At 35.7% G+C, this 20,529-nt stretch overlaps 1 protein-coding gene and 1 long non-coding RNA gene across 6 annotated transcripts in view; one reads left to right on the top strand and one right to left on the bottom strand.

Annotated features, from left to right (window-relative positions):
• LOC140697442 (uncharacterized) overlaps positions 1-20,529 on the top strand; it is a 101,054-nt gene that overhangs the window by 75,071 nt on the left and 5,454 nt on the right. For 2 of the 3 annotated variants that reach the window (XR_012074542.1, XR_012074540.1), the window contains exons 2-3: positions 10,775-10,928; positions 13,811-13,903. This is a non-coding gene — a long non-coding RNA (uncharacterized lncRNA). Of the gene's footprint in view, positions 1-10,774; positions 10,969-13,810; positions 13,904-20,529 lie in introns of all 3 variants that reach the window. The other variant, XR_012074541.1, reaches the window with a different exon arrangement.
• SEMA3D (semaphorin 3D) overlaps positions 717-20,529 on the bottom strand; it is a 178,581-nt gene continuing 158,768 nt past the window's right edge. The window contains exons 17-21 of one of the 3 annotated variants that reach the window (XM_072965104.1): positions 18,660-18,724; positions 11,929-12,068; positions 8,855-8,878; positions 7,376-7,454; positions 4,934-5,078 (exon numbers count right to left, since the gene is read on the bottom strand). In XM_072965104.1, coding sequence (XP_072821205.1) covers positions 5,065-5,078; positions 7,376-7,454; positions 8,855-8,878; positions 11,929-12,068; positions 18,660-18,724 — 322 coding nt within the window. In that variant the 3' untranslated portion in view covers positions 4,934-5,064. Of the gene's footprint in view, positions 5,079-7,375; positions 7,455-8,854; positions 8,879-11,928; positions 12,069-18,659; positions 18,725-20,529 lie in introns of all 3 variants that reach the window. The other 2 variants (XM_072965105.1, XM_031679711.2) reach the window with 2 other exon arrangements.

Here is a 20,529-nt window from a genome sequence, read left to right as displayed (position 1 = left end):
GTTTTCACTTATTAACCTTATGTTGTATTTTATTTAAAGAAATAACTTGGACATGATCTACCCAAGAATGCCTTCTATAATTTTTTTTTCTTTTAAAATTTTATATGTATACATTACTATAAATTCTCATGTTTGAAGCTTGTCAGAGTACTCAGAAAACTTGACGTTTCTCTATACAACATCCCTCCAAGTTATTTCATTACCAGGTTTGCAGGTTGGGGGTATTATAATATTATCTATTTGCAAATATAAAATATCCTTCATTTGTGTACTAAATTGACAAGAAATACAATTTTCTTTGAAAGAAATTCAAAAAGGTCTTTATAAAGCAAAAATAAGAACCTCAGCTTACTCCTTTAAAAAATTATACTCATACAGCTAAACATATAGATGGATGAGTATTTTATAAAATTTCACTTATAGAATGGTAATTGGAAATCTTAAAAGTAGTTACATATAGTAGTAATGTTTATCCAGTCTGCCAACACCTAAATTTAAATCACAGTAAAGCTTAAATATAATAATTGTATTAATTGAGGAGAGAAACTTATTCTTTTCTTTCATTAGGGAAATTATTGTATACTTACAGTACAAAATATAACTACTAAAAACTGTAAGGAAATATTTTCTTTGGTATTTGATTTAGTGCAATTCTATGCATAAAATTTGGTTACCATGTTTAGGGTTTAAAAACAAAACTTGCACACGAACCAACATTCTGTTTATAACCATAGAACACTAATGTTTGTGTTTTATTATAATACAACCAAAATATACATTTAACAACTTTCAGTTATTTTAGATTACAAGACTACATTTCTTTTAAAATAGCAAAACTATAAATTCAAAATAGATTGCTAACCACTTACAATACCAGAGAATTAAATTACACAATTAACTGACAGATTTTTGCCCTTCCCCCCAAAACCACCTATCTCAGACTTAGTATAAATACTTTATACGATAAAATATTTAAATGAGAGGTATAAGTCATGTGCATGTTCCTGTCTTAGCACTGTCAGTGTACACAATATTGGAAATTTAGATCTTTTTTCTTAGCCTCACTTGAAAGTTAAATTTTTTCAATATTGTGGTCATTTACTGTGAGAAAAAATATTTCTATAAAAACATTTCAAATTTTTTTTTCTAAACTATCCCTTCCCAATAAGGCTAATGAATTCCAACATGTTGTCCAAGACAAATGTAACATTGTAAAGGGAAGCTACTTCAGTTTTGATTTCCACTTGTATTTATAATATATATAAAATATATCATATTTGAGTTTAAAACATCAGTGTTTAATTAATGCTCTTGTTCAATTTAATATATTGTAGACACCTGGATGATATCAAATTGTCCTTGAAAATTTAATTTTGATCAAGTTGAAAAACAGGCCCTGGCAACTGTAAACTTATTTTTTAGCTGAGTCTATACAATTCAGCAGGAACAAAAGTTAATAGCATATAAAGAACCGAAACATAGACCAAAAAATATATTCAAGAGTAAGACCATTTTGCAGGCAGCATATTATAAATAAGCATTACTTAGCCAGCAGACTGATGAGGTACAGTGTGAATTACAATTCTTCTACTACTGTTGTGGCTTTTGCAAATTTCTAAATTTCTCTGTATTTTCCATTTCTTAAGTAATCTGGTTGGTTTTCAAAAATGTTTATTCAATAATGTGAATGTAGTGTTTTGAACTCTTTGCAGGGGGTGGGGAAGAAATGGGTTCTACATAAATTATTTAGATGATCCATTTCTAAACAAACCCTTAAAATTCCCAATAAATTGAATGTAAACGAATGCAGACAGTCAGGATTCCATTCAGCAGCATAAACAACTGGAATGAAATGCAGGGGAGAATATGTAAGTCAGAGATATATGTATTCAAAATGGGAGAAAAACATGAAACCAAGAATAAACATAGACCTTTTAAGACCTCTCCATAAAGAGCTGATTTCTTAGCAAACATATTTGAAACTATTAACTATAATCTTATTTTTCATTATTTCAAAGAAAATTTAGAAAAAACCTTCAGTGGTGAGGAACTATGTATTGTGTCTTATCTCTAGATTGAATATATTCACACTGTTCCTCTTAGTGTTCTAGGCAATTAAAAGATTAAATTAAACGTAGCTTTGATGTCTTCTATCTTTATAAATACACATAAATCTTTGCCCACATGTTTTTATTATATGACTATTTATTTCACTAAAAATATTTCAAATATTTTTAAAGTAATTATCATAAATTAATAGTTTTAGATCCAAAACAGCCAGAATGTTAGCAGTACAGTAAAATAAGTTGCCCTTAATTTTTTCTGAATAGCTAAGATTAGAAAGAATTAATTAAAAATGGCTTGGACATTCATATTTTGATGAAAACCAAATTTATTTTCACAAGTCAATCCTAACATTTGAGCTTCGTGTAATTTTCCCAAAGCTATCCATAATTTGATCATTACTGTCTGATATACAAATAGTTGGAAATCCTTTAAAAATAAAACAAGTTCCTACTTACATACTTAGAGCATCTTATGAGTTCCTGGAACATTTTAAGCCAGCAAATGAATAGTTACAAACAGTCTTGTTACGGTATTCACTTAACAGTCTGATAGTATAATAACTGTCCTTATGGATTACTTTTTAAGAGTGATTTGTTCTGGTTCACTTTTTGAAAAACCTACCTTCCTAAGTTTTCCTTATAGTAAAACATCTACAAATATTTATGAGTATTGTATCAAAAGATGACTTAACCTCATGTATCAGTGACTACTTTGAGATAGGTAAGCATTGCAAGTAAAAGGAATGTAAGATAGAATGTTTTGAACGTAAAGCCAGTCACAGACATGATGCCGAACTCTATAGTAAGTTGCCCTCTAATCAGATGGGTTCTCACAGGCTTTACTTTCAAGATGCGTAGAATGCATGAGAAACGAGCAGTGTCTGCTATTTAGTTTTCTGAAAAGCTGCCTTCCATGTGAGGAAGTGACTAATTTTTCATTTCACACTAAAAAGAGCGTGAAAAGGCAAAACAGAAGAAGGCTAAGGGTTTTGTGTTATATGAAGGAAAGGTGAGTCCTGCTTTGAACAGGCAGGAAACACACCATACATATTTAGAGGGAAGGCCAAATTGGAAACATTTGAAAGTGCTAACAAAATATGAAAAATGTTTGTTAATGTTGCTTGTTTTTTTTACATGAAGTAGGCTTATTTAAGGCTTATTTATTAAGTTACTAAAACAATGCTACTTGAATTACAGCATGTAACCTCAGAAATGCAAGATTTTGTGAAAAGATGTCAAAGAGTTAATTTAACCCTTTCCGTTGTCAGAATTTTTGCATTTGTTCTGTTATTCAACAAATACATAGTACCCCGCTCCCACCACTGTTGTCTAACTAAGTCTATCTCTCTACGTATGTATATATTGTTTTTTCCTATTCACTCAAATAAAATCTAATAATCCAATAGTCAGGAGAGAATACAGGCAGTAAATAGAAATAATTTATAGAGTATGATGAATTTTTAGAAAAAAGAGAGGAAGTGCACACCAAAACCCCATTAGTTATAAATAAATTTGTGTTCATTCTTCCCATGATCCTTCAGAAAATTTACTTTCCCTCAGACTTTTGCTAGCAGTTTGTTATATAGCCTAGAATTTTTCAAACAGATGGATTACAAATTGGCAACTACTTATATACTCTAGTGGATAAAGCTACATTACACTTCACCCACTGTATTTGTGATTTTTCCTCCTTTTTATGGGGATATGAGTTTTCCCCAAAGCCAGAATTTATGGCTGTCTTTCCTTCTATCTCTAAACAAATCCCCACTGCAGGCCTTCCCATTAGGATGCAGTCTACATCATGATGTTTCCCTTATTTTACTAAAATGTTTTCCCATAGCCTATTAAAATATTTATTAAGCATTCTGTCCCTGTAAAACTCAGCATATATCCTAAAGACATAACTGAGCACCAGCTTCTCTCTGTGAACCTGTGACTCCTGACAAATCATAAGGAATCCTGGGAGGAGCATTTATGCCCTTCAGTAAATTAATGCTGCAGGACACTAAATGTAACCCCTGGGGTCTGAAAGAAATAATGCACCTCTCCAAATTCCTAAACCATGCACTCAGAGTGAATGGCTCACTGGAAAAGCTCCTGTTGAGAATGTGAGCTGTATGAATTTGTGTCTTCCTTCCCATCCCTACCACCAAGTAGCCAGTTCTAGAGTGGAATGACATATCTGTTCATAAGAACATGCAGCACAACTGCATGGTAAACTCCATGCTTAAAGGCCGTGAGAGGGAAACAAAGCGCCTTCTTATAGTAACCAGATCCCATGCTTCCCTAGCTCAGTTGTTTGCATGACATAATAAATTCAAAACTCAGAAAATAAAACATCTGCAAACGGGAAGCCCCTGTTTTGAGGCCAGTTCTGACACGGCAGTGTAATTTCAGATCTTGAAACTGGTTCAGATGAATGGTTTGTCCTCAAGTGCCGTATCCACCGTCCAGGACCTTATTCAGGTCATGTTCTTGTGCTTTGGCAAAACTCCATGGAAAGCTCTTAAGAGTTAGCATAAGGATTACGAAACAGAGACAGTGTTTCCGCAGGCAAAAAATTCTTTTCTTTAAATTAAATAGAAACTACGTGGCCACTGCTCTAGGAAGCTCGTCCGGGTCTCTGTGGTGTCTTCGATTCCGTTTCTTCTTCATTTCCTGCATGTGCTTCCACTTGGGGCCGCCCTTGTTTCGTTGTCTCCGCTTCTCCCTGTGCCACATCTGTTCACAGTACTGGTCGAGGCTGAAGTTTGGGCTGCTAAGGATTTGGATGTAGTCTTTGTATCTTAACCGTGACTCAGCCAAGAGGTCCTTGACCCGCCCCTCCTCGTGCTCTGCCCTCTGGGTATTTTCCATCTGTTCATTCTCAATGACGTTCAAAGTCAGCTTCACTACGGTGTGGATAAAAGTGTGCTCCTGTGCTTTGCAGTAATACATCCCAGAGTCCTTCTTCTGCAAACTTCGAATCAGTAGCCCATATTCTGTTTTGATGATCCTTTCATCGGGTTTCAACTGCAGAATTGGAAAAATGTAGGTAATAAATGAGAAACAGAGAGGACTGGGAGCAAATGCAAAGAGGCTACGTAATTTTACTCAGATGAACCTAAAAGATATATTCCCCATCTCTCTGTCATTAAGTATAATATTGTCAGCCACAGTCAGAGAGAGTGAAAAAATTCAACTAAAGTAACAGCCCCCAAAGATGCATATTTGCATCTTACTACATCTAACTGAACCTCTGGAATACAGTTTTTTTCTCCCAGTCTACAGACAGGAATAAAAACCTGTGAAAATTAATGAAGTAAACCTGGAAACTATTAACTGACTGTCTTTACTAAAATTTCAGATACTAATTGGTGTACAAAGAACACCAATTTGTATCTGAATTTCAGAGCTAGAATGTGATAGTCACTGTGTAGAAAACGGGCTTTAGTGCACGCCACTCCCTGTAATATAGAAGAGAACAACAATTCCATAGGGATTTACTCTGTTTTCTAGATATCACCAAATAAGTGACCTGAATAGCATATGGGAACTGTAAGTGGTGACTTGTTAAAAGTCAAGTGGAAAGGCATGGAGGATACAGCCTTTTGGATGTTTAGCTGTAACTGAGCAGGACCTTACAGTCAGAAGATTAGCAACATGTAAAGCTGAGTTTCTCTCTCTCTCTTTTTTTTTTTTTTTTTGCTATAGACTGAATTTTGATACTGTGTGTATATATGATACTTTAGACTATGTCATCTGTGGAAATGTTTGCCATACCTCAGTATACTGTAACACGGTAATGTGATTTCAAGTGTGAGAAAGCTCAATGAACAAAAAGAACCTCCCCTGAAATGTGATGCTCTTTGCCCTTTGAAGCAACAGGACTGAAAGGCAATTCAAACATTTAAGTTTGCCTGGTCCTCAATCTGGTGTGAACAGTGAACCTATCTTCAATAAATTAGAGGCATGTTTACCAACACAAGAGCCCTGGCTAATGTGGGGTATTGTGGAGTGGCTCGGCATTAAGTAGAATAACAAGAACAAAGAAGTCTGGAAGATTTCCCAGTTTACACATCTGCCCCTGTATTGTAGACTCTGAGTTGATGGAAATCAAGGAGGCATAAAGACGGCTAAATTAAATTTATTCACAGTGGGTGGACTATACTTTGCATCTTTATGTGAAAAATATGTAGGAAAAATCCCTCCAATTCTGGAAATATGAGAAAAGGAAAAGAAACATCTCTGGCTATCAGCCCAGTTAACTAACAAGTATATGGCCCACCACCCTCTGTGCCAGAGAAGTGCAGCTAGCGGGGCACCACACGAGGCCAAAGGCAGGTCACAGCCCAGATCCCCAGTTAATGAGGTTGAATGGTCTGCAGCCCTGTCTTGGCTCCACAGTGAATCTACACCATCAGCGTTTTGTTTGTTTGTTTCCCTTACTTTGCCCATTTGTTGAGTTGGTGTGTAGTATTTTTTTTTTCCTAATGGATTTATTCTAATAGCCCAGACATTTTAAAATGCTACTGTAATACAAATGTTGAATTCACTTACATTCTCAGGAACTATAGGAATCTCCTGCCTAAAGTTAAACCTGAATCTCTAGGCTTCTAAAGGTCTAGTCTTAAACAAAAATATCAAAGTCAAATTTAACACACTATGTATATCTTTTCCCTTTGTACAATTTTATTGTAGGAATTATTATTTTTTAACTTAAATAAATCTTAGATCATGAAATTCTGAGTCCACAGCCTAGGTTCTGGTCCCTATCTGCTCTGCTCCCTCAGACTAACTCATTTATCTTCCCCGATCGGTCTCTCATTTGTCAAGTTGGTGACACAGCAGATGGTGGTTTTGGGGGGTTAAAAGTAAAGCTCTTGGAAGGTTAAGTGTGAGGCATTATTAGCAACATCATAGACTACTGCCAAGTTGCTGGAGAGGTAATGTTCTGAAGCCTTTAGTTCTGTGATTCTTTAATGGAAAATGGCCTGTGGTTATTAGCATGATGATCAAAGTGGGTGCCTTTAGTTCCAGTTCATCTCTAGATTTCCTTTCATAGCTGGTATTCTTGCTAATGTTTAAACTGCATTTAACGTGGCTTTTAGAGACTGTCACAGCTCTGACTCACTACTTTTTATTGTCCTTTTTAAGCTTCTGACAAAAAGGAACATAACTTTGTGATTTTACACATATTATACAACAGTTCATCATTTTGGGGTCTTCTTGTGTGTATGTCCTGTTTGTTATTTTACTCTGAAGTCTGGCCCCCTTCCCTCCTCTCCAGTCTACTTCTGTCCCTGCAGGATTCAGGGGTTCATAAACACCTGGCATTTCATTAGTCCATCGTGGTTCTTCACCTTTCTTTTCTTTGGTCGAATGCATAATTTTTCTTTGGTTTTTGACCTACAGATATAAAGCTTGCTTTAATGAACTTCTTTCTGGATTTATTTAATGTCTATTAGATTATTTCAGTGATTTTTCCCTAAAATTGCAAACATATGCCTTTAATGAAATGGTATCCCTAATAAAATACATTGTGAATTGATATATTTTCATAGGATTTTTGCAATCTAGAGATAGAAATCTGTGACCCAGAAATTAAGTGGTTGACTAACATTTGCCTACTTTACATTCTCATTCTCTGTAATGCTTTCATTCCATGCTGGAATAGGATGCATTATGCAGACTGCATCTCGACAGTGAAATGTCAGCACAGTCAATTTAGAAAATGCAGCTCCTCTACAAAGAGATAATGTAGTCTCTGGCCACTGATTTAAACTCGTGGAATTTTCTCCACTCTAGAAGTGATAAGTAAAAACTGCTCAGACTTACAAATCAAAACCATGCTTGAAGTGGGGTCGACTATCCATTTGCCTAATGTGAACAAGGATAATACATTTGGCATTATTAAATGTAGATCTTCAGTGAAGGGCAATTCATTTAAAATGAGAAGAGAAACATGGAAAGGGACAAAGGACAGTTAGGTACTAAGCAGCAGGTAAAGGTCAGAGCCTTCGTTCTCTGATAATAGCAGCCTAATGGTAATTCCTTTGTAGATAATTTACCTGTCAGTTCTTTCATAGCTAAAGCCTTGTACGTGTGTTGGAAGTGACTAGGGCTTCAAGAATCTCCCCCTCCTTCAATTTAGCACTGAGGCAACTGGCTCATGATTTAAAAGAAAAAAAAATTGAACTTATACATAACTCACTCTTTGATAATTTAGTATCTTTGAGTAAATGTAAATATAAAATGTAAGCTGTAATTGTAAAAATTAAGTCATAAAATCACTAGAAAATATATATTTGCTGTTTCATTGGGGAAGGAATGTCTAAGCATAACAAGTGATAAATAGTACAGATGTAAATCAATAGATTTGTCTACATGAAATATTTAACTTTTGTGCATTAGGAACACAAAAATCCTTAGATATAAAACATAAAAAGTTACTGATAATGTACATAATATTAAAATGTTAATATCTATAACATATAAAGGGCTTGTTAAAATAATTTTAAATTAATGTAAGCTAAGCAAATGTCAGGTAAGAATTAAAGAACAAATACAGCTGAAACCAACAGTCAAGAAACATGAGAAGGTAAGTTCATGTAGCAATACTCAAAGAAATAGACATTAACATAAAGTAATACTTTTCATAAAGACTGGTGATGGTTTCCTTAAATCATAATACATAATTTTGCCTCGGGAGTTCAGAAAAGGCACTGATATGGTAATTTTGATGGGAAATTAGCAATATGCAGTTGTTTATCCCAGGTGGTAAGACAATTAAAGCCTTTGAAACTCACCTTTTTTTCATTTAAGAATCTGTCCTAAGAAAACAGACAAGTAGAGAAAGATTTAGATATAGGGAAGTTGAATACCTTTTTAAAGCGGATACATGAACTATTTAAATAAAGGGTGGTACGTCTGTGGATGACTATGGCATTAGGATGGCAGGGGTAAGGGACAGGGAAACATGGCATTGGACTTGAATGACAGAGGGAACTGCTCATAGTCTAATAGTGGGGAAAAAGAAGCTAGAATAGACAGCAAAATAGTGTCTGTGCTCATCTGCACCTAGTGACCTCATAGTTCTTTGCATGTTACTACATTTTCAAAACCATTTATATTGTTTTTAAAAGCAACACAAATAAAACAGACCTCCAGATAGAAAAATGCAAATATTTGAAGATGTTTTTAAAACATTTTAAAAATCCATAGAAAAATTACTCCTACAAATGGCATAAGCTATTGCCTTTTTTATTTATTCAGACCTGAAAAGTTCAACAGAAGCTTGGGGACTGCCGATTAACCTGCTAGTTACAGCATAAACATCATCAATTTTGAGAACAGCTTTGTAAGAAAGTCAGCAGATAACTGACTCATGACCTCCCCAGCAGCACCCAACTGTGAAACAACTCGGCAAGGAAATGTTCTCCTCCTGGCTGAGAATAACCTGGTGACAGCCTCTGTGCCACAGGAGATCCTGGGCCCTCCCTTAGGCTTTTTTTTGAGGGGGGGAGGTGGAAGAAGGAGTTCAAACTATGACCTTCTTGATAAAGAGCAGAGGGTATCCTGCTGGGGAAAATGCTTCAAATCTAGTCTGCATTTTGCCCCTTTCCTCAGCTCAGGAAGCAGTATTGCATATCCGGGACAAGGTGTAACTACCTATTTACAAAGATAGATGAAAATACCAGCTGAAACATTATAGCTAAACTACTTTTAAGTATAATTCAATAAATACACTATTTCTGCTCCATTGAAATTCATGGAGCATGGAACCACCATGACTGTATGATATACTGCTAAAAGGTACATTAAAATAAGGCAAAGCATTTTCAGGAAACATGAAAGATGTAAACGCAGAAAGCATAGGCAAATATACATATCTGTAACTGGGAGAATACTCCAAGCAGAGTTCCATATTTTTTAAAAGTCAGGTTAAATTTTTCATTATTAAAGAATTATATTTAACTGAAAAGAAATTATCAACTTTCATTAACTATAAAATAAAAAATACTGGTTTGGGATTCTCAAAAGTAAAATACTGCAGTGGAACCAAAGGAAAATCTGCATGTTAAAAAAAAATCATATAACATCCTTCCAGTATTTCTTGGATAAATAATAAATGCTTTATGTTTTGAAATTAAATCACTACTATATCAGATAAAATTTCAATACATATTATTAAAAAAGACCCTTTAAATAAACATTTAGCATAGATGTGGATATGCCATATCCTTAAAATTTATGGATGTCAGTAGCTATGAAAAATCAAGTTTTATTGGAGAAATAGGGCATAAAGAATGAAGTAATTCCCTTAATATTAAGCATAAAGGGTCAACATTTTGATAGCGAAATTATTCTTAGATGAAGAGAATGATAGTAACTTCTTAATGTAATGGTGAAACAAATCTTTAAATCAATTTCTTATCATAAAATTTGCGTCTTCGACTCCAAGGTTTCACCACCTCAGCACCGCTGCCACTTGGGTGGGGCTAGGAAATTACTGATGTGAGAGACGGTGCACTGTAGGATGGTGGGCATCATCTCTGACCTCGACCCACTAGATGCCAGTAACATCCTCCACCCACCCACCCAGCTACCAAAAATGTCTCCAGAGATGGCTAAATGGGAATACTCTGGGAGCAAAACTGTCTGAAGTTGAGAACCACTGTTCCACACTAATGTTTGACCTATCATATATACGATTTAAATGTTTACAGACTGAACAAGGAGGCTGATATTTTAGAGAGTATTTGGTCCACCTACTGATACGACAGAGAAACTGAGTGCTAGAGAAGTCAGAACCTGCTCACGAACCCTCAGCAGTCAAGGCGAACACATCATCAGTGTATTTCCTACGTCCCGTCCTCCCAGGTAGACAGTATCGACAATTTTGTATGCCTGTTTTACACTTGTGAGTAATCCTCTGCTATGAAATTCAACAGTCTTGTATGTGTTTTCTCATTTTGACAGTCACTTTTGCATTTGTTTTGTTCACCTTCGAAAATTCTGGCTCAGAGATATTACCGAAGGACTCAGGATTGTGACTCAACTTAAGACATCTAATTCTGATCCTGTGTTCATCCCATTACCATTGCAGTGTTCTTAATATTGGGACTTTTAGAACTTTAGATTGAATATCACTGGCTTCTCATAGGCATTAGTATGGAAATTTAAAAATTCAGTCAATTAAACTTTCTATCTTGACATTCAAATATTAGACTCCTCAGACTACCCAAACTCATCTCATTCAATTTAGCAACATGAATAGCCTATCTGCCTCACAAAATCTGTGATATGTTTTAACCATGTGTTACATAAACTGAAACAGAAAAAGAAGTCAAAAGATGAGTATAGCATTCATATTACTTACATCTGTTCATTTAATTTCAATATCTAAGAGTTTAAAGGTACGTATGTCCAGATACTTATCCAACTTGCTCATATGATATGATAAGGTAGATAGTTCCATTTTTATACAAACATGACATGTTTGATTTTATACTCTAAATGGAATACAGTGTGAATTAGAATTTAGTCATTGTGCTACTGTGGGGGAGAGGAGTCTTGTTCTCAATCAGAGAATTCTTCTAAAATATAGACCATCTATGAAAAAGAATCATGTAAATTAAAAAAAATCAATCTGCCTTTAAATGTATTTTATTAACACATTTGCATTAAATTGGCCTATTCTTATCTCAGAGGCGTTGTTACCTTGGGTGTTAGAATATATGAAATTTTATTTTCCTTGTTATCAAATAGTGAAAAGAGCACCATTTGGCACTAAAAGTCGAACATCTCTCACAACCTAAACTTGATTCAGGTTTTACTCTATTTCCTTCAAGGCGAGCATTCTCTGATGACTGTAACTCACCTCCTCCCGATGTTCATCTCCTGACCGCTGGATATACCACTTAATAGATGCTTGTTGGGATTTAGGTATACATTCCAGAAAGGTTGAATTAAATTCAATGCCAAAAATCACCTTTTCATCAGCAGCTTCATGACTAATGCCTGGAAAGCAAACATGGAATAGGAGATTAACCTTGGCTGGATTTTAAAAGCAATGGGAAAATAGACTGATTTAGAACAGATGCCATCGGGGAAAGATTCATACACATTATAAAAGAGAAAGGAAATTCATGTTATAATATTGTTACCTGAGAGTCAAATATTATCTAATAGAATGATTTTTAAAACTATCCCTGCATTGCAGTTTTTACTCTCAACAATATATTAGCTTTTTACAATTTCTTTTTAAAATAAGAATTCACGAGATCTAACTCTGAACGTTGCACCTCTTTGAGGCGAACTGAATGAACTTTAACATCTTTTAATGCTCTAATATCTTTTACCTCGTGTAAAATATAACCAACTTTGTATAGTTCTGGAAGTGCAATTTATTTCACCTTTAAAGAGAAATTCTATCATGAATTGGTCCACAGAGCTGACCACATAACATATAATCATATATTACAACCATATGACATGTTAATGTCAGAAAAGTGCAATGCTGTATACTTGATGAAATTCTATGATGATGCTAATAAGTTAGATGTTCTCATACTCAGAATCAGGACCTTATCTGTATTATCTACCCCAAAAATGTTCTCTTTTGTTTAAAGAGGGATGTTTTAGCCCAACATGCATTTGTTATAAGATAGTTAATGGAAGGCTCAAGGATCAGTGTCTCAGACACCTTATTCTCGTAAATCAGCTGCACCATCTGAAATGCATTCCATCCAGAATAGCCAAAGGCTGGGTCCCATGTGTGATCTAAGATCTATAGCTCAAATCTGATCAAATAAAAAATGACAGCTTCTCATCCTGGCCCAAACATGCACTGTTTCATCGTATATTCAAATGTCTCAATTCTGCAGATGGGCCTGCTTAGCATCGTAGGTATAAAGCAGAGTAAGGCGTAAGGGATCTGAGTGAATCCTAAATCTCTGCACACAAAATTATCCGCAAATGGCATGAATGCACATGCATCCAATAGCTAGGCTTCTTTTCAAGACTTTTGAACTTCTTTGTGTCCTACCAGCAAAGATTAAGTCAAGCATGCTGACCCCATTATGAATTAACCTCACCTGACCTTCAAAATGTGTGGATTCCACTTGAAATCTGTGATCTATCCACTATCTCTGCCTACTCAACAAATTACAGCTATGATTTTCACAGTTAATAAGTTCCTAATGCACAGGAAGATCACCAGTGCCGATCAAGGAAGAGAAAGACATGCATCATTTCGGGGTAACAGATCCCATTTTCCTGAGCAAAGGGAGTTCCCAAACAAAGCAGGGAGGATGCAGGTAGACTGTCAGGTGGCGGGGAAAGGGCTTGGGAGAAACTCAGACGGATGCAACCGGGGGGGTCGGTAAAAGATAATTAGCGAAATCAACTGGAAAAGTGAAATAGTGAGCTGACTGATATCCATCTTCAAATCAGTAAAAATACAGTGACCCTTTGACACAGAATCATCACTACATCTGTCTGAATGGAAATTAATTTATTTTTGCTTCCAATAATATTTGTTTTATCACTGAGTTTAAGATGTTCTATTTTTAAATTTAAACATGTATGTATATGTCTGTAAATGTGCATGTATATCTATATACACATACATACATATTATATAATTCTAGTACCATCCATTTTTAAAGGTGCAAAAGTTATATATAATAATGTTTTTAAATAACAGAATATCTTCTCATTAAATGTAAAATAATTTTAAAGGTAATATTTTAATCTTCCAGGTTACAGGCAAAAATTTTTTTCACAGAGAAATGTCTGGAAGATTTCTTCATGATGAACATAAGACATGACTTTGAAGTCACTGCAGCAAGACTGTAAGTGTTTAAAATTGTTAAACACAGTTCATCTACATGCATTAGTGATTTTACATTGTTAATAATCATGGATAGTATATAACAATTAATGAACAAAGAAAGGAAACATCGATTTGCCAATTATTCAAGACATAATTACCAAGTCATGCAACACACGTTTATGGTGGATTAGAAACAAGCCATCTCCTTTCTTCTTTACCAAAAACTATTGTTCAAACATGACTCCTTCTCTCCGCTAAGACTGAAAATGCTTAGTTTGTAAATATCTTCATAATTTCTACTTTACTTCTCACAATTGATTCTCTGCCTCTGGCATCTCCTATTCTAATCAGTTACTAAACAAACGTCAATTTTGTTTTTAAAGCAACTTTTCTTAGTAATATGAAATAGCTCCTAATCACCTACTGGGTAAACAAACTCCATAGAAAAACAGGGATCGTCACAAACTTAACCGAATCTAGCTGAGTTCTTTCTGATTTTAATAATTACTTCATCTGTGTAGTAAAATTTGAGTGTTTCCTTAAGAAACAGCTCAAATTCTAGCCATCTGAATATCCCCAAACATTCTTTTGTGCCTCCCATACTGGCGTTGCTTTCGGTGCGGGGGATATACTGGTGACTATGACAGGCAAATTCACTGCCCTCAAGAAACTCACTTTCTAGTGACAAAGACAAAGTAATCAAGTGAATGAATAGAGAAGGGATGTAGTATCTGGCTGTGTTACGCATTACACGTAAAAATAAAGCAGATTAGGGAATAATTAAGAGGAGAAGGGAAGACAGGTGTTTGAGGTAGGATGATCAGGAAGGGTGTCTCTGAGACACTAACACTTTAACCATGGAATTAAATGATGTGAAGCTGGGGCTACGTGGACACCTGAAGAGAAGAGTTCTCCAGGTACAGAGGAGAAAGATGCAAACAGGGCTGAGGCAGGGACCAGCCTGGTGCTTCTGAAAAAGAGAAAGCCAGCGGGAAGCCATGCCACAGTGACATGAGAATCAGAAGAAGGTGTTAGGAACTGGATCACATAGAGTCTTGCAGGCCACGGAAAAGACTGTAGAGTTTTAACTAATTGTTCTAAGAAGCGAGTGAAAGATTTTGTGTAAAGGAATGACATGATCTGACTGATGTTTTTCAAGAGGTTAGTTTGGCTACTGTGTGGGATCCAGGCTGGAGGGAGACAGGCATGGAAGCAGGGAGACCAGTTTAGTGGCTCCTGAAGAGGTATGGCGGGTCTGGTTAGGATGGCATCTGTCAAGGTGATGAGAAGTGGCAGGTGTGACCACTGAGCCGAACGGACATACTGAGAGGTTGGTGATAAGATGTGAAAGAAAGAGAAGTATAAAAAGATGACTCCTGGCTTCTTCTTTTTTTTAATTGAAATTCAGTCAGTTACAATATGTCAATTTCTGGCATAAAACATAATGTTTCAGTCATACATATAAATACATATATTCATTTTCATATTCTTTTTCATTAAAGGTTACTACAAGATATTGAATATAGTTCCCTGTGCTATATAGAAGAAATTTGTTTTTTCTCTATTTTGTATATAGTAGTTAATATTTGCACCTCTAGCTGCTTTTTGACCTAAGCAGTTGGGCAAATGTGGTGCCTATTTATTAATACGGGAAGTCTGCAGAAACCAAGTAAGTTATAGAGAAGACGACAAGAAGTTGTTCTCAGATATAATTTGAGGTGCTGATCAGGCTTATGAGAAGGGTTCCTGAATATGAGGGGGCATAGAAGCATACAAGTCTTGCAAAGAGGCAAGATTTCAGTACTGGACTGTGAATCTGGGCGTCAAATTGCCTCTGACAGTATTGACGTTGATGTTAAGCAGTGAACAGACAGAGACTGGATATGTAGATGAAAAGTCAAGTTAACCCTCAGAAGGAGCAGCCTGTAAGGTAAGAGGAAAACCAGAAGTTGCCCATGCAGTGCCATGAAGCACAGATGTGCTGGGACACCAACTCTGAAAACAAAAAACCCTGATTTGTAGTGCTCCCTGATTTTCCTATGTAACAACTTCCACCATGGCTGATTCGAACTAACAGTGGTTTAAAACCAGCTCACAAAATTCCCCAATAATCAACAGTCAGCTTTCATGGGGACGTAAGACCTGCCTCCAGCACATCCCTGAATGAAGGTCAAGTGAAGAAAGTGTGTCAAGAAGGAGGGAGTTAGACAGCAAGTCAACGTGGGAACTGAAAACTGGCCACTGGATTTGGCAAGGAGGAAACTGCTAGTGATCTTGACCAAAAATGGATTGGGTAGAGTGGTAATGATTAGAAAAGACAGTGTGCAGTGGGTTGTAACAAGAATGGGATATGGTGAAGTGGAGACAATAACTGTGAGTGCCTTAGGCAGCAACAGTGTTTTATATCTCCTGGTAACATTCATCATTATATGACAAGAACATGTATTTTACTTGTTTTTACATTTATTGCTGGCTCCCTCCCCTAACACACACGTCAATATACAATCCATGAGTGCACAGGTTGTTTTCTTTTTTGTTCATTAGTATAACCTCAATACCTAAAAGAGTCCCTGATAAATCTCATATGCACTTGTGAAAAACTGCACACATAGCTAAAAAAAAATACTGGACAGAACAGTGAGTCACCTACACATTAGAACAAGAAGACACACATACTGCTCTGGACTAGAGCTCATTTTTCAGAAGAATTAAATTATAAGTTATAGATAACTGTTTTTAAATTAAGAATGCTTTGCCAGTATATAAACAGCTCATACAACTTAATAATAAAAAAACAAACAACCCAACCCAGAAATGGGCAGAAGAACCTAAATAAGCAATTCTCCAATGAAAATATACAAATGGCCAATAGGCACATGAAAAAATGCTAAAAGTCACTCATTATCAGAGAAATGCAAATCTAAATTACAATGAGGTATCACCTCACACCAGTCAGAATGACCATCATTAAAAACTCCACAATGATAAATGCTGGAGAGGGTGTGGAGAAAAGGGAACCCTTCTGCACTGTTGGTGAGAATGTAATTTGGTGCAGCTGTTATGGAAAACAGTATGGAGATTCTGCAAAAGAGTAAAAATATACTTACTATATGATCCAGCAATCCCACTCCTGGGCATATTATCCAGAGGGGACCTTAATTCAAAAAGATACATGCACCCCAATATTCATAGCAGTACTATTTACAATAGCCAAGATGTGGAAACAGCCTAAGTGTCCATCGACAGATGACTAGATTAAGAAGCTGCAGTATATTTATACAATGGAATACTACTCAGCCATTAAAAAAGAATAAAATAATGCCATTTGCAGCAACATGGATGGACATGGAGATTGCCATTCTAAGTGAAGTAAGCCAGAAAGAGAAAGAAAAATGCCACATGATATCACTTATATGTGGAATCTAAAAAAAAGGACACAAAGGAACTTATCTACAAAATAGAAACAGACTCATAGACATACAAAACAAACTTACGGTTACTCGGGGGGAAAGAGGGTGGTAAGGGATAAATTGGGAGTCCAAGATTTGCAGATACTAACTACTATATATAAAATAGATAAACACCAAGTTCATACTGTATAGCACAGGGAACTATATTCAATATCTTGTAGTAACTTATATTCATTTTCATATTCTTTTTCACCATATCTATGTTCATGTATGACTGAAGCATTATGCTGTACACAAGAAATTGACACAATGTTGTAAACTGACTACAGTTCAATTATATATATATATAATTATTTTATATATATATATGTATGTGTGTATATATATATATAATGTGTGTGTGTATATATATATATATATATATATATATATATATATAAATTCTCTGCCAACCCACCAGTTACGGACTATGAAATCTGGGTCGTTTATCCAGTGGTGGGTGGTTACAAACAATGTGATGAAGAGAAGGCAGTTCTTTTCTCCCTCTAGTTGTGTGTGTGTGTTTGTGTGTGTGTGCGCACATGTATATATTTTCTATCAGAAGGCAGAGCTCGAGAGTGGGAAGTAACCAAAACTCTGGAATATACTCTTACAGATTTTTTTCTCTATTATCAGAGTCACTCAACAGACCTACTCTTGATTCTGCACTCTGCCCTTCTCATACTCAGATTTTCAAAATCTTCCATTTATGACAGTTACTTTGACAGTACAGTATCTGGTGATCTCTTTTTTGCTAAACTCCCACATCACGAATTGTGCCTTATGACATCTCCCCAAAGAACTGCAAGCTCTCTAAGGAGGCTTTCTGTCTCAAACTATACCCAGGACAATTATATGCACATAGAAGTCACTTAATAAATATTTACTGATTGCATGGATATACAGAATAATAAGTGACTACAAATAATGCCTAGGCTACTAACATTTCTTTCCAGTAAGTGCCAGCACTTATATCAAACTTTCTGGGAGGGTCTCTCTAAGTTTACTCTAAACGTCCATATGTTTTGGACTATATTCTGCTTTATCTCTAATAGCAGCAGTTTAAAACTTTACAAGGATGGATAAGGCATTACAAAAGGAAAAAAAAGGTATAGGAATTTTAAAAGCCATATGAAACAAATAACAATATAGCAAAGAATTACTCACTTAAGCACATGAATAGGGGTGCTTTTCCAGAACACAAGCATTACACAAAATGAGATCTTCCTATATAAAAGATGCTTTAAGTTGTAACGTGAAAAAGACACATGAAGAGTAGGCTTAAAATTTTCCGGAGGAGAAAAAGCATAGTAAAACTACACTTACTGTCTTCTATGTCCCAGCACTGGGTGATTGGGTCCCCATACTTCACGTCTTGGCGTCTAGCTCGCCTGTAAAAAATGGGTTAAACTGTTTAGAGCTTCCAGCAGGATCGCTGGAAAATACAGTGTCTACATCTAACACTAGTAACAGTGGCAGGCGCAGAACCATGCTTATTTTATACTCAGCCTAAATGCAGGTCATTATTCCAATCACTCCAGCATTAATTCAAGTATTCAAATATGACTAGTGGCAGAATGAATCCTGTTTTGGCAATAAGATGATTGGAATTATACTGAACTACCACAATTGTCTTTTTCTCTGACTTTGGACAAATTATTCAACAGAACAGGTTGAATATAAGTGTAAGCCAGTTTTCATATCCATCAGATGAGGGTACCTATCTCTACCCTCTTTTTCCAGTCAGTCATCGGGGAAATACTAAGATATAAAAGAGCTTTAGTTCGTGAGTAAGAACATACACACAAATATAAAATGACTTCGTTATTGTACTGATTTCATCAAGCAATGAGATAAATATCATTTGAAAGCGAAGTTCAAGTCTGAGATGGCATGAATGGCTAGATGTTATTTCTATCTGCTGACACATAGTTCACATTGTTTCTGTGATAGGAGTGGTGATGATAAGAATAAAATAATGGCCTTGTGCATTATCACTCATTTTCCTGGAGTGGAAACAGTAACCATTGTACAAAAAAAGAAAAAAATGCTACCTCTAAATTAAAGAAGGCTTACGCTCAGAGTACAGTTTCATTCGCCTTGGCTATTTTATGTTGCCACATCAGAAGTCAGAGATGTCCCAGTAAGCCTTCTGAGATGCGTAGGGCCTTCCTTAAGGGGGATGCTGACTGGGTGACAACCCTGTGGAAGGCTCATCTATCATACACGTGTATTTCTGGGCTCACATGGACATTATGTTAGGGAAGGGAGAACATCACAGTGGCATGTCTGCAAGATCAGAGATACAGTCTTGGGAAATACAAGAAGAAAAAATTATGACGGTCAAAGGTACATAAGGTCAAGAATGTTTTTAAATCTTGGCTTCTTAAGGAACAGGAACAATTCATCAAACTGAAGGTTCATTACCAACTAATGAGCATTCTTGTTTTTTAGCTTCTGGAAGAGAAAAGCGTTCCCAAAGACTCAATAGGAGAGTATATTTGTGGTCAAACTGTAACAAAATGTTGGTGACATTTTACTTTCAACTTGAAATAATGGTATCTCCCTACTTACATTTAATTCAGAGATTTTAGGGAATATAAAAGGTCTCTGAATTTTAAGCAGTATCTGATTATGTACTATCTATTCAGTCTGTGATCCCTAGAACTGACCACCTGACAAATCAGTAAAATTTCAAAAGGGTCAAAGTGTGTATGTAGGAGTGGGGCTAGCACATGCTCACCTGTTATCTTCTTTTCTAAGACAGAAAAATGAAAAAATTTTCCATATACAGTATCCTGACATTTTACCTAGAAGATGAATGCTTTGAGCAATACTTTAGAAAATAGTATTGTATTACTATAATCCACATTTTAAAATAATGATATTTCAAGATATTTAGCCACCATCAGTCATATTAATGAGCATTCAGGTTGTTTCCAGTAATTCTGCTACTGAAAGGCAGTGCTGAAATGAACATCAAACATATAGTTTGTGGTACTTTTGCCCGTGTGTGTGTAGAATGAATTCCTAGCTGGGTATTACTGGCCCACAATAGCATTATTTTTAAGAGCCACATAGAGCAATAAACTACAAACAGCAGGATACAGACTGCTGTTTAAGTATATCTGAATGGTAGAAACTGACCAACTTAGAGTAAAAGTAAAATTGTACAGTCACTGGGGTGCACTTTGAG

This window comes from Vicugna pacos, chromosome 7, assembly GCF_048564905.1.
Source record: "Vicugna pacos chromosome 7, VicPac4, whole genome shotgun sequence".
Classification (NCBI taxonomy): Eukaryota; Metazoa; Chordata; class Mammalia; order Artiodactyla; family Camelidae; genus Vicugna; species Vicugna pacos.
Note: the sequence above shows the minus strand (reverse complement) of the source record. Positions and strands in the feature narration are given on the sequence as shown.